General features: G+C 37.0%; 1 protein-coding gene across 1 annotated transcript in view; it reads left to right on the top strand.

The window, feature by feature from the left end:
- Window positions 1-15413, top strand: part of rims2a (regulating synaptic membrane exocytosis 2a) — a 159634-nt gene that overhangs the window by 10185 nt on the left and 134036 nt on the right. Inside the window, exon 3 of the mRNA XM_079837860.1 lies at window positions 12534-12727. Within this exon, the coding sequence (XP_079693986.1) occupies window positions 12534-12727 (194 nt within the window). The remainder of the gene's footprint in view (window positions 1-12533; window positions 12728-15413) is intronic.

The following is a 15413-nucleotide window of genomic DNA, read 5'->3' as shown; positions in this document are numbered from 1 at the left end:
CTGATGTTTCACAGTGTGAGTGTGTGAGAGAATTGACTGTATGTGAGTGAATTGCCTCTTTGTGTGTGTGTGTGTGGTCAGGGAGTATGAAGAAAGACCTGTGTGTTTATTTCAAGATGACTCGCTGCGTTCGTCACTGTTGGAGAAGCTTTAAAATTTGTCAAGCTTCATGCTACTCACTATTTAAAGTAATTCAACAACAGTCAAATGACTAAAAAGTAGTTAACGCCAATGAAGTGTTTATCTAAATATTTAGCTATAAAAAGACATAAAAGGGACATTAATCAGTGAATCGCTTCATTTTGAACTGGTTCATTTACATAAAATGTCCAAAGGAACCAATTTACTAGAATAAATTGGATACCCACACAACTTTTTTTTATTATTTTCTCAGCTGCTGGAAAATGAGTTGTCCTTAGTTACTCTCCAACACTGGTGTCCATTTACAGTATGTATGACTTGTGTGTGTTGCTTTCTACCTCTTTATTGTTTTCTCTCTGTTGTCCTCCTGTGGCAGATATTGCTGGGTCTTGGTTCCCTCAGATCAGATGTAATGGATTATGTTACATAACAAAGGGATAGAGTGGAAAAGAAAGAAGCAGAGATAAGGAAAGAAAGAATATTAGAGCAAGCGATAAAGAGAGATGAGATTATTCTGTAGTATCATAAATATTAATATTAGAAGTGCTTTTATTTATCTACTTTAAAAATTTTACCCCTAAAGAAATTAGTATGCTTGAGAAATCTTTATAGATTATATATTTTTTTGAAGAAAATTAAGCTGAAAATGAATTTTCCCGCCAAATACCTACAGTTATACAAAACTAGGGTACATTATTTCAGTTGAATTGGGAAGTATTTATACATTACGACAATATTTGTTGTATTGCATTTAATTTACACAGATTTAAATTTGCATAAGTTTCGTTTTTTTATTGCGTTTTATTTTATAAATGATTTGATAATCGTCATTAAGAATAATGGGAAATACAAACAAAAGCAAAAGTAAAAATCTGGATGCATTGTGGTAATGAGAAAATGTTATCCACAAAATGTCCAAAAAATAATGTCAAATGCACACAATTCTAATAGTGAAGTAATCAAGTGCACCTTTGTTTTGCATTATTCATTCATACAGCGATAATTTTTATATCCACTTGGCTCTTTTCGTGCAAAAAAGATTTGGGCTAGTTGTGGGTAAGAATACATTGCGACAAGATTGGTTAGTTGCATCTCCCAGTAGTGCTGGGCGGTATGACCAAAAATTTATATCTCTGTATTTTTCTAAATTATACCGGTTTCGTGTATACATATACATGTTTACAAAGCCCCACAAAAAGATGCTGTGCAGAGACAACAGCCAATAAAACACAGACCTGCAACACGCTCATTATAGACACATGGATATTAAAATATGACCACGGAGAGAAAAAAACTGAGTTGAGGGTACCTTAAGCATTTAAAAAATCTAACCCCATAACAAAAAACTGACAAAACGAGGGAGAAACGCGGAAGAACATTTAAAAGGTCTAAGGATATTTTCAATACATTTAAGAGCACTACAGCTGAACAAACAACACACGTCAGTTTAACACAGAAAGAATAAAGCAGTTACTTTTTTGCCCATTCTTCTCTGAATTGTCAGTCTATTAACTTACATCATTGTCTTCGTTGTAGCAGAATAATCCATCGTGTCATCGCGGGCGTGATCAGACGTACGGCTGTAGTATCAGTGCTAGAGTATATGATATATGTCTATAAAAAAACTTAAGCGCGCTCGCTCCGGTCTGTATCTGATATGATCCATGTGGTGAGCGTTGTTAAAGGAACACTCCACTTTTTTTGAAAATAGGCTCATTTTACAAGTCTCCTAGAATTAAATAGTTGAGTTTCATCATTTTTGAATCCATTCAACCGATCTTTGTATCTGGCTGTAGCACTTTTAGCATAGCTTAGCATACATCATTGATTCTGATCAATCCATTAGCATCTCATTCAATAAATGACCAAAGACACTTTCAATATTTTTCCTATTTAAAACTTGACTCTTCTACAGTTACATCGTGTGCTAAGACCAACTGAAAATTAAAAGTTGCGATTTTCTACACCTAAATGGCTAGGAACTACTTTCTCATTCCTGCGTAATAGTCGCGGATCTTCATGGCAGTACCATGGCTGCAGCAGCGCAATGAAATTACAGCGCCTGAAAGTAGCCCCCAGCTAGGTAACTTTCAATGTGACCGGCACTAAGTTTGTGTAGTTGCAGAGAAAGTTTTAGGCTTGCAACCGAAAAATTGTGTTGTGGATTTACCTGTGTGATTAGCCATGGTTCTGTGTGTTGTAAAGGGCTGTGATAGTAAGTCAAAGGTGTTTACTACCACCATGTTTCACAGAATACCAACGAATCATTGCGGCGCTGCAGCCATGGTACGGCCGCGAAGATCCGCGACTATTACGCAGGAATGATCACATCATGTTGTTTGAATTCTCTGCTGTTATCATAGGCTAAATCCAAAATCGCCCCCTAAACCCTCAATCACTATTCCCTACGTTATCCACTGATATAGTTCTAGTTCACTTGAAGGAGTGAATGAAAACGAGTGCGTGAAGTCGGACAGTCGTTGTGTGTATATCGGCTATACACTCGTTATTGCGGTGCAATTTGGGATTGCATGAGTGCACTCAATAACGTCCACTATGGTTTCGGACACCACTACAAATGGCTGTCCCCTCAAATAATGCCCTATTTAAGGGTATAGGGGGCGATTTCTCACTACAGTGCAACAGTGAAAAGGGACCTCTCTCAAACAGTGGCGCGCTGTGCCGCGTTCCGAACGTTGTTTAAGCGACATATACCGGTATTGCGGTATCATCAAAATTCATATCATAACAAAAATAAACATCGGTATATGAACCGATATACCACCCAGCACTATATCCCATGCACTTAATTTACTGCGTAGACAACAAACAGGAAGGTTTTTGATTTGTGTGATTGGGTCCAGTTGGTGGCGGCAGGACAGAGAATTGCAGTGAGAACAACTGAGTCCGAGCCACTTATATAAGCATCCTAGGGACAAAACCCAGCGTACAGTTCTACATTATTGATGTTCCGCTCTTCCAGGTTTCACAGCCACACTTCTAACCAGAGGAGAGGAGTAACGCTCTCTCTGAAGGTCAGGTGGATTTTAGGGAGGAGGGAAGAGCACATAAGGCCAGATAAGACTGCCTTTCCCGTCAGCTTTATCGCACATGAGAGCCGAGCACAGAGGAGATACTGCACAGGGATAGTAGCGTTTCTGCATGATTACAAATTGACAATCGGCCATTCTACTTGATTTCATCATTGTGTTATTGGTTCAGCTGGTTTATGTACAAACATTTTCTTCACTTTAAAAGATAGTTCACCCAAAGATGAAAATTGTCATCATTTACTCACCCTCAAGTTGTTCCAAACCTGTATGATTATGAATATGGGTAACCAAACAGTTGATGGGCCCCATTGACTTCCATAGTATGGGGAAAAAAACTGCAAAAAAAATATTACAGGTTTGGAACAACTTGAGGGTGAGTAAATGATGACAGAATTTGTATTTTTGGCTGAACTATCCCTTTAAGGTGTGTGCAATTTTATGCTAAAATACTCTCTTCTATCCCAGTTCAAATGTGCCTGTTCAGACATCTATAAGTAGATTGATTTCACTGAAAAGTGAAATCAAAACATTGTTCTTGTTTATTTGATCAGCCCGGCATAGCAACAGTGACTCAGGCAATGGTGTGAGTTTGGGGCGTGGCTACCTGTTTGCTTGATCAATAGCATGGGCAGAGTGTAATATGTCATTAATGTGGCACTAGTGGTGCAGAAATTGTTATGAAACAAAATCAGAGGTGGTCTTATTATTGGGAAGTATGAGGGTCCGTGGCTCTAGAAAGCATAACAGCTAACTCTGGTCATGTGTGCCTTGATAACCAATCACATTAGAGGCTTGACGTCACTGAATTTCTTTCAGAGTTGTGTGACAGTCAGTCACTGTTTGCGGATACCATAGAAATAAGTGAGAAGTGTTGTAAACTGAATCCTACCTGTCGTGCAATTGTCCGTGACTACTCTTATAAAACAGCATTTTTTTTGGTGTAAACTCAAATAGGTTAATCGAAAATGAATGTTTAAGGGCAAACATGTTGAAGATTAGCTGATAGGCTTTCGATTCATTAAATGATAAGCTGTTTTCCCACAAAAGCGGTTTATTCAGCCTAGTGAAGCCTCTTATCCATTGACATCCATTAAAAACAAAAAAGGCCTCTGGAAAATTAATATATTTCACCACAAAATTAATACATTTCAGTGGAATCAGTTGCACAAAAAGTGCACTACCTTTCAAAAGTTTGGGGTCTGTATTTTTTTAAAAGAAGGTTAATATTTATTTTTTCAACAGGGATGCATTAAATTGATCTAAAGTGGCAGTAAAGGCATGTATAATGTTACAAAATATTTCTATTTCAAATAAATGCTATTCTTTTAAACTTTCTATTCATCAAAGGATCCTGACATTTTTTTCCACCAAAAATAGCTATTTTAACTTAAAATAATATTTCACAATTTACTGTTTACTGTATTTATTTATTTTTTTACCAAATAAATGCATCCTTGGTGTGCCTAACATGTAATTCTGTTTTTTTTTTTTATCTTACCAGCTTTTAAATGGTAGTGTACATTTTACACCACTCAGTTGATGTGCTGCTTTTTGCATACTATAGTAGGGAAGAATAGCCTGACGTCCTCATACTCAGATTCTAGTCAGAATATAAAGAAAATGCCTCTGCACTCAATTGGATGGACCTAAAGCCAATCAGAGCAACTGAGCGACACATAGTTGTCAACAGAACTCAACTGTACGCACGCTGGAAGAAGTAGAAGGAGAAGATGAGTGTAAACAATCTTTGCCGGTTTTACAAGTAGGTCCAAGGCGGGCTCCTGTAGAGGGGACGTTACCTATGCCCCGCAGGGCCTCCCCTTTCTTGAGTCTGCTACTGTTTTACCTATGCCTTTAGCACGTAATGACGCTATCAGCGACTTCTTATACCATTAACCCGTAGTATAATTATGCCTAATTCTTCACATAGTAAACAAATTCAACCCAAGCAATCTTTGGTGACGTGGACGATTACGTTATGGTTGATCGTCTGTCCATCGTCGTATAAAGCCCGCCCTGACAATTTGATTGGTCCGAACAGCTTTGGTTCGAGCATACTTGCTCCACAACGGATCAAGTCCAGACCGAACTTCCCGACCTCAAATGTTGTGGGCGGGGCTAAGTTCGGCTGGCATCCAGGCTAAGGGAAGTACACATATTAAGACAAAGTGAGAGCAGGGATTGGAAAGTGTCACAGTGTCACATCCTACTAATAGCTTACTTGGAGCATATTCAACTGGTAAGGAAAGTATTTTAACATTGAAAAACATTACATAAAGCTCCTTTAAATAATGCATTAAACACAGTATTCAAAACTTGGATATCCATTTTGACATCTGATGCCTTTGGACACTATTACAGTTCAACTTTAGCCATGAACTGGTTTTCGTTTTTCGTTTGAGCAGACAGTTTGTTTATTTCAGGCTTCCTGTTCTCAATGCAGGTTTTGACGTTATTTGTTTTGCCGGCTGACTGTCTGAAGATCAGATGTAATGAGGTGAAAGTAGGTTACCATGGCATCCGCTTGGCTGCAGGCCTGTTTTCGGATCTGGATAAGCCGATTTGATTGGCTCTTGACTCGTTCTGCATTTAGACCTGCTCTCAGACCAGCAAAAAAGACCTTGTACAATTCCGGGGTGAATTATGTAATGGACAAAAAAAAAAAAAGCATGCACCATGATCAGAAAACATTTGGGGTGGAGCTTAACCAGATGACAATGAGCTGCACGATTCTGGATAAAGTGAGAATCACGTTAGTTCAATCACTCTCGCAGTTCAAAATGCTTACGCTACATCTAACGTCTTGAGCCCTATTCGCACGTATGAATGCAGCCTCCATTCTTCGCAAAATATGGATCAAAAGGCGCACAGGAAACAAAAAACGTGCAAAAATGTAATATACGACCCTCCAAATCCTGGCCAAATCACAGAGATACCGATTCGCACGGGACTAATATTATCACATGACCACTGTGTTCGGCGAAATATGGAAGGTTATTTGCGGGGGAATTTTTACTTTACAAATTACAGACATGGCCGATTCGCACGGTATTAAGATCACAGACAACCTCCGCAGTTACGCTTTCTTCGTAAGTTGAATACGGAAGGCAGTCCGCCAGAAGCTAGATATTTTACTTTATAATGTGTTATATATGGATATTTTTCTTACACAAACACATTGCTTCACTTCAGAAGGCCTTTATTAACCCCCCAGAGCCGTGTGGAGCAGTTATGATGGATGGATGCACTTTTTTGAGCGTTAAATATTTTGGGCTGCCATTCATTGCCATTATAAAAGCTTGGAAAAAGGCAGGATTTTTTTTTATTTAACTCCGATTGCATCTGTCTGAAAGAAGAATGTCATATACACCTAGCATGGCTTGGGGTGAGTAAATCATGGGCTAATTTAAATTTTTTTGGTGAACTATCCCTTTAACACTAGAACTGCCAGTGGGTACAATTTACCCATGCAAATAATTACTGTTTTGATACGGCTAAAAAACGTAATATGTCTGTCCACTGTCTTATGTATTAGGTCATGAAATGATTATTTTTAGTCATCAACTATGTTTTTGTCCTGTTTTTATGCTATTTTAAGCAGGCTACTCGAATCACTTTTTGGTGAATGGCTAAATCAGCCTGCAATGACAACGAGAATTATATAATTTGTTTAGTTTTATCATTTATAATTTGAATAAGAGAACAACACCAATAAACTTGGAGTTAATCATGAAAATTGTTTTATTCATTACATCATAGATTGGAAATATTGTTTTTCAGGAAACAGGCAGACTTTAATAAATAGCAACACAGTAGCAAACAATACACAATAAAAATGGCAAAACAAAAATGTATAATTAATCCAAAGTTTGAACATTTATAAATAGGCTAAAACATCTTCATTTGACCGTGTGTGACTGTTTACAGTAAGCCTACATGTTTTGCGAAAATAAAGGAATAGGGGTAAATTCGCTTATAAATGCCATTTTTTTTTATTCTGGTTTTATTTATTTTTTTAAATTAACAACATGGGATTATAAATAACACCATTTTAGTAAAAGTCAATGACTGGGAGCCGTGGATATTTTATCGAAAATCTGTCATGGACATTTGAAAAACAGCCATGGGTAAAATTTACATTGCGGTTCTAGTGTTAAACTGAGATCACGATTCTCCCACAATTCTGAATAGACAACTAAACAAAAAAGCGTGTAATTTACTACGGGCTCTAACAAAATGTTAATTGCTGCAGTCTATTTAAAACATATTCAATTCATTTGATTGAAATGAATGATTCAATGGCTCACTCAAGGACTTCACTTGTTCATTACTGGATGAATCAGCGTTTTTGAACAAATCTCGTTACATTCAAAACATTACTTTCAAAAGGTGATTTCCTCTGTTTTGATCGCTACTGTAGACATCAGTGTTTATATCCCTGGTACATCTGTGATCATTTGAACTATTTTATCACAGAAATAACGATACTGTGTTGTTGAAGAGACTGTTTGTGAAGCTGTTTCATATCTATACATGACAACTGCTCTCTCTGGCTCAGCGGGAGCGCCAACACAGATTTATGTTTCACTGTGATCGTACGTGTCAAAGGTTTAATAGACAGAGGCGAATCATTGTCATTTAGGAATAAGATCGCGTGGGTGTTTGAATCGAGACTGCAATCTTTTAACAATTAATCGTGCAGGTCTGAGATGACCCATTCTAGATATAATTAGATACGCATGATTCATTTATTCTGCTCTTCAAACTGTCAGCAGAAATAACCTGTATTTCCGTGGAAATGTGATGGCCTGTGCTAAAGCTTTGTAAAAACATTGACGTGCTCTCATGTGATTTAGTGTAGTGGTCTCTCTTTTTGTTCTCCTCTTTATCGATCAGCAGATGTGCAGACAGAACAGGAGAAATGCTTTGAAACTGTCTGGCGTCCACAGGGTTACATTCATGTTTCAGTACTGCGTGTGTTCTTAGAAGACACTTAGTAGGCCTAAGTGGTAATCAAAGAGTGATGTGAGTGTCTAAACATATCAATATATCACCATCAGCTTGTTTCATCAATATATCACCCATCATTATTTACATTTACAGGGCTGAGGGCTCAACAATACGGATAGCTCGCTGACCCTATTGGATTACATTTTTTGATCATGTACATGCTCTGCTTGTCAACTTGTTCGCTAGGTAGCATAGATGAGGTTTTGTTTAAACTGTAAGAATTACAGTGTTAGAATAATTGAAAATTACAAACCAATCAGTAACTATTTGCTGTGTATGCCATCATTTTTACAGAAAATGACTGTTTTCTTGAATTATAATTATAATGAAATATTTGATATATATATATATATATATATATATATATATAGAGAGAGAGAGAGAGAGAGAGAGAGAGAGAGAGAGAGAGAGAGAGTGAGAGAGAGAGAGTGTGTCTATGAGAAGTGTTTATGTTTGTATGTATATGGGTGTGAATAATGTATAATATATTTTATTAATGTTTTTTAAATATCTTTAAAGATTTCTTTAATAATTGTAAAATAGTTATATATATATAATATTTTAAAATATTTAATTATTATAATATTTTTTTAATATTTTACTATAATTTTTTTAGATAACTGTAAAAACGAAATAATATAATAAATGTTAAAACTGTACATTAAAAATCAGAAATGTAAATATACCAAATTTAAATTCATAATCATAAAAAAAAAAACGATATTGGTTTGGGTAGAATTTTTGGCATACTTCTTTTAGCGAATCGAGTAAACATGCAGCACGTGCAAATGAACAACATGATTTTTCCACGTCATGCCAAGGGGAACCAATCAGACCTCATCTTCAGTTGTCCTATTCGAAACCTTCACAGAGACGAATATCAATGTTAATTTTATGATTGCATGCCATGTCGCTCTCTTCAGTCTGTCTCTCTCTCTGTTCTCCTGTCTCCTTCACTCGTAGTAAAAACAGCATCAATAATTAATGATCCAATTAATAGTTTACACTGGGTTTTTATTGAGTTGTCAGAGTGATGGAGAGCCATGCACTAGCAGCCTGGGAGCTGTGCTCAGGCCTGAATCAGCACTTCCACCTTCTGCCGAGAACGTGAGAGCGAGAGAGAAATAGATCCCAGAACGCAGCCGCTAAGACCACTGCGCTCACGCTTTTACTACCAACTCAGAGAGAGAGTGAGGAAGGACACAGAAGTATAGCATGATGATAGTGGACATTTGCGACACAGATAAGCGGAGAGTGTGAATGTGCACTGAAATTGTAGCTACGGTTATTGTTTTGTAGCAGGTAAATTGGGACACTTTATGTCATTGTGATTATTGGAAAAACATGGCGTAATTTACCCGAATTCACCTTAAATGTGCTAAAGATTTTACTATAATATATATAGTAGTAGTCGTGGCCTAATAGTTAGAGAGTCAGACTGGTAACCCAAAGGTTGCGGGTTCAATTCTCAATACCGGCAGGAAATGACTGAGGTGCCCTTGAGCGAGACACCTAACCTCCAATCGCTCCCCGGGCGCGTATGTGTCCATGATTTGCAGTGTGTGTGTGTGTGTGTGTGTGTGTGTGTGCTCACTACTCACTGCTCCTAATGTGAGTGCACTAAGTTGGCTGGGTTAAATGCAGAAGATAAATTCCATGTTACCATACTTGGCCTTCACGTCATGTCACTTAAATTAAAATTAATAATATTTAACCATGCTAGATATACGTGAATATTTCTGTATGAGTTTTTTTATGAAGTGAGATCTATAATTAATATATAAATAATCATCTTTTGGTTTGCATCCATCAAGTTCTCATATTAAATTTGATTTAAATACTTTTTAATTGTTAATTTTTTAAGTCAGTAACACTGGATTATGCAAAAATCTGCATTATCACATAAAATTTTTTCATTGCCAGCAAACATAACTATATCTGATAAATACTGTTATATACAGTGATATAAAATGTACTGAATATTTTCCCATATCATACATATATATAAAAAATGCATAGACATTTTGCACATTTTGCAAAAATGCATAGACAATAGTATAGTAAAAGGTACAGTATGTAATTTTTTTTTGTTGCTCAAAATGTGTATAATGGCCGAGTACATCATGAATCCATCTTCCAATCCTGAATCACTGCGGTACGTCTATAATGTTAATAAGTGTTTATATTTGGGTTTCTGACATATACAAAGAGAAGTAGCTCCAGCTACAGTGTTCTTCTGCAAGATGCATGCAGTTTTGTTTATTAAGAGCTAGAGCACCAAAAGGTGCAGTGTACCTTTAAATAAAATTAAATACATAAAAACTTGTTTGTATGCCACTATTCCCAAAATTATTCCCTTTGTGTTTAATTTCTGATATTCTTAAGGATATTCATGGCATTCAAAATTGTAATGTTTGTACTATATGACTTTCTGGAGGACCATATAACATTGCATTGGGTGGGTTTATGTAAGTACTACAGGAAGAGCTTTAGGCTGCTTTCTAAACTACTTATTCTTTTGTTCATTAATTCTCATGTCTTCAGCTCTCTGTCATTACCACCGGCGCTAGTGTTTTAGAGTTTAATGTAATGAGTCCCATATGTAGATCAGTGTCTGTTGTTTAAGCTGCTCTCTTCATCTGATGTTTAAGACACGACTACAATCCAAAGCTTGAGCATAGAGTAGATACAGTACTATGATGCTACTTTATTATAGGCTATCTGATGTTGCCGTATGAATATTGCATGGTATTTGATAATGCCATATACTGATGTAAAACTAAGAGCCAGATTTACTAAACAGGGCAAATTAGCATGAGACCACAATTCCAAAAAAAGCACAGATGGGAGTGGAAAGTTCTGCATGTGATCTACTGATGACGCGCAAATTAAATAACACAGACGCAGCCGGATCATTTCCATAATGACCAACGCAATCTATCAGTTAGCATCTGGTTTAAGACGTGCTTTTTTTGAGTGTTAAATAATGCCGCAAACACCAGTAAATTGACGAGCGCAAACATTAGTAAATCAACCTTGCGTGATCCATTTAAATACTCTCCTCCCATAAATTTTGCGTCTGAAAGGGAAACTCCAACAAATGCATATTCAATAAGATCAGCAGCAAAAATAACCGTGTCCACACCTTTTCAGCGTTAATTCTTCACTGCGTGTCTTTAGTAAATCCTGACAGTCGTTTTTTAACACCAAAAGCTGTAAGTAATTCTGTTAAAACCATTTTGTTAATTCAAATCAAATCAAATATAAATATTACATGAAAAACTCAAACTTGAAAACTTGAAATAAAATTTCAAACTGAAATAAAAAAAAACTACTAAAACTTTATTTAAATGAAAACTGAATTTTTTTAAAATAAATGAATTGAAAATATTAAAGCACTAAAACGACACTATACACAATAATATGCTGAGATCATATATGTTATTATATTTAGATGCCATATTTATTATGTTATATTTAATCGAGTCATATTTGATGTAATATTTGGATTTCATATTTGATTTTCCAGGCCATATGTTACACGTAAAGGCATCACAACTGATTATTTTTTTCTGATTATGATGTCATATTTGATGATGTCATTTCCAAGTGTTATACCTGACGATGTCATATCTCTCCAAATGCAGGAACGCAGGTTAAGAGAGTGTGCACCAACTGCATTTTAGACTGAAGCTGGCATTGTGTGTTGGTTCCCCCCCCCCCCCTCCTCAACTAAAGTGTATCACGGCCCAGACCCAAGATCTTTTCAGATCTTATTAGTCAGACTTTGAAGATAGCGTCTTCAGCCAAGTTTCTTTGAGCAGTGCAAATGTTTGACCTCTTCTGTGGTTTTGTACAACGGTGCATTCTGTTGCATTTACCAGGGACAATTCTTTATATTCTTCCATATATTCAGCGTACAATAAGTGTGAGTCTGAACAAAAAGTATGAGTGTGCCTGAAACATTTAAGTGAGTGAGTATGAGTGAATACAGTGTGTCTCTTCCCCCCCAAATGTCTCTGTTTCTTTTGTCTTCACAAACTACCTTTGCTCTCTGCTGTATGTGTGCGTGCTGGGATTGTGTGTGTGTGTGTGTGTGTGGCGCTCACAGGGGATTTGGATGGCCACTGGTGGGATCATACAACGTGGCATAGCAGCGATGCTTCCTCCATGTCTTTGGTGAGACATGCGGAGCCTAATGTCCCAGCTCTTTCTCTCTCTCTCTCTCTGTCTCTCTCTCAGTCACTCTTTGTCATTTCATGGTTCTTTTGATTTATTTTCACTTCTGCATGTCTTTTTTTTCTTTCTGTTTTTATCCCATGTCTGTAGGGGACAGTCAAAGGGGAAAAAGACAAACTTTTGAGCAGTCACACACCTTATCTGAGGGCCAAAAGAAAATGGTGCGCTTTGGGGGCCACTCTTTGGAAGAAGATGCTGAGTGGTGTGAACCCCAGGTTAAAGACTCGGGGGTTGATACATGCAGTAGCACTACCCTAAACGAGGAGCATAGCCATAGTGAGAAGGTACTGGGACCTCTCTAGCCTGCATTGATTTGATTTGATCTTGTTTTGTTTGAACTTTTCATTTACTTCATTTTGTTCCATTTTCACATGGTCTTTGTTTTGATGTGGCTAATGATAGGTGAGATGTTGATTTGATTTTCTTTTTGGATGTTACAGGGATAGTTCACCCAGAAATGAACCTTTTGGTATCATTTACACCCCTTCAGGTTGTTCCAAACCCGTATGACTTTCTTTTTTCCCCTCCATGGAGCACAAAAAGGATTGTTTGAAATCATAAAATGAAAGCAGACAGTGACCAAGAGCTGCCAAAATGGACGAAAAACACCACACAGTTGCCATAAAAACGGTCCACTTATGCAATATTTCAGATCTTCTGAGACCACACTGCCGTTCAAAAGTTTTGGGTCACTAAGATGAATTAATAATTAATTAATACTCCACAAGGATGCACTCAATTGAAGATATGTATAATGTTGCAAAAGATTTTAACTTTCTATTCATCAAAGAATCATGAAAAAAAAATGCTTCCACTAAAATATTAAGCACCACAACTTTTTTCAACATTGATAATAATACTATTTATTTATTTTTTTAAATCAGCATATTAGAATGATTTCTGAAGAATTAGCAAGGAGTGAAGGAAGGAGTGATAAAGTTATTTTAAATTGTAATATTTTACGGTATTACGGATTTTACTGTATTTTTGTGCAGCCTTGGTGAGCGTAACATTTTTTTTTAACCAAACTATTGAACAGTAGTGTGTATGGTCAGAAACGAACTGAAATTTAGGTCTCATCCACTTTACATTTGAACACTTAATCTTGCACATAGCGTTTGGTCATGTGACTCGCAAGAGCCAATAGTGTTTAGCATCATGTCAAAATATGCTTTCATTGTGTGAAAAAGAGCTCCATGATCACTCTCCTTTTCTGTCCCATGGAAGGAAGAAAGTACGGGTTCAGAACATCATGAACAAATGACGAGATGACAACATTTTTGGTTGAACTATTCCTTTACATGTTTCAAGTTTTTCTTTAAAAGCGTACGTTTTCCTCAGTTTTTAAACTTTATTCTTCTGTGGCAGTAGCTGGGGAGCCTCTTGCTTGCTCTGTTATCGTTTGCTTCTTAGCCGCAGCTGCCGTAGTCGACATAGCAGCGAATCACTCCACCGTGTGACTGTGTGTTTTGTCATGGCACTTAGGGAATGTGGGTTCCCCCCGTCAGCTGCATGCCCTCTCAGCCTGGTGTGTTATTGCCGTGTTAGTGGCCCCGTCAGCCGCGGTAGGGCCCCAGACCCCCTCACTGGTTCGAATCCTCACTCCTTCCCCCCTCTCCCACCAGACACGCTCCGCTCCGAAACACGCGCTCACTCGCTCAGAGATGGCCAGCTAGGATTTGTTTTGCCACAAAGTTTGTTTTTCTTTTTTCCCTTTCCACTGTCATATTCCTTTGCTCTCCATGTTATGGATCACGGGATTCCACCGTTTGTGTTCGTGAGCCTTTCCATACTGTTCTCCTCGCTTTCGGTTTGAACATCGTCTGTGTTTCTTCTTTCATTATTCGGGCTTGTGTTTGCTGGATGTGGTGCTGGGGTTCGGCTGTGGTGAAGGAGGTGAACTCTGTCTGTGACCGGTGGGCTTTTCTCTGCATGTGATGGGTGCATGTCACTCCCAGCAAGATGATCACACAAACTCTACAACATCTAGTGCCTCTTTAGACAAAACCTATGACATTTTTGAAGTAATGTTCTGGATTCAATATGCTGTTAGCCTGTAACAGAAAATTATTTTGGCCATTTTGTAAAAATACACTACCATTCAAAAGTTTGGGGTCAGTAAGGTTTGTTGTTGTTTTTGTTGTTGTTGTTGAATAAATTCATGCTTTTATTTCAGCAAGGAGGCATTCATTTGATCAAAAGTGACAGTAAAGACAACCATCATCCTTCCCTCAGGTCATTTTGACCCAAAACTTATGAAAAAGAAAAAAAAAAAAAAGAGTGGCCCAAGACCTTGGGACTTTTGTCGCACTTGAACCACAAATACACATAAGAACATTGATTGGATTCAATGACTTTATGTGGCTGTAATAAAAAAAGTAACAAATCCTTCCCTCGCTGGTCAATTTGACCCCCTTAGGAATTAATGAAATGCGAGGAATGCTTCAGTACACATAGAAAAACCTAAAATGCTAAAAAATTACAAAAAAATTATTTTATAATGTCTACATGTTTATCTGAATGCATTCTGAAGAGATAAACTCAAGAACTGACTTTAGGACCCAGTGGAACAGCTAATTTGCCCCATAAGGCAATCCAGTGGCAAGAGTCATGAAATATCATGTTATATTTGTTTTTTCGCAAAGACACCCAATGTAGGATATTTTGAGCTGAATTAAAAGGATTATGCATGAAATTGTGATTTATTTTGAATTTAAGTTGAAAGAATTTTAAAAATGTGCTTAAATTAGTATCTATTGATAAAATCTAGTAATTTAAAGGTAAATTAAAAAAAACTCCCAGATATTGCAATAAAAATAGAAAAAGAATATGATCAAAATTAAATGAAATAAGCTTTCTGGACAAAAAAAAGTATATTTTTAGGGCTTCGGGTCATTTTGACCGGCAGGGAAAGGCTTTGTTACAAAGCGTGAGGGAAGGATGAGGGTTACAAAACATTTCTATTTCAAA

The sequence above is a fragment of the Gobio gobio genome, assembly GCF_949357685.1.
Source record: "Gobio gobio genome assembly, chromosome: 15".
Lineage (NCBI taxonomy): Eukaryota > Metazoa > Chordata > Actinopteri > Cypriniformes > Gobionidae > Gobio > Gobio gobio.
Note: the sequence above shows the minus strand (reverse complement) of the source record. Positions and strands in the feature narration are given on the sequence as shown.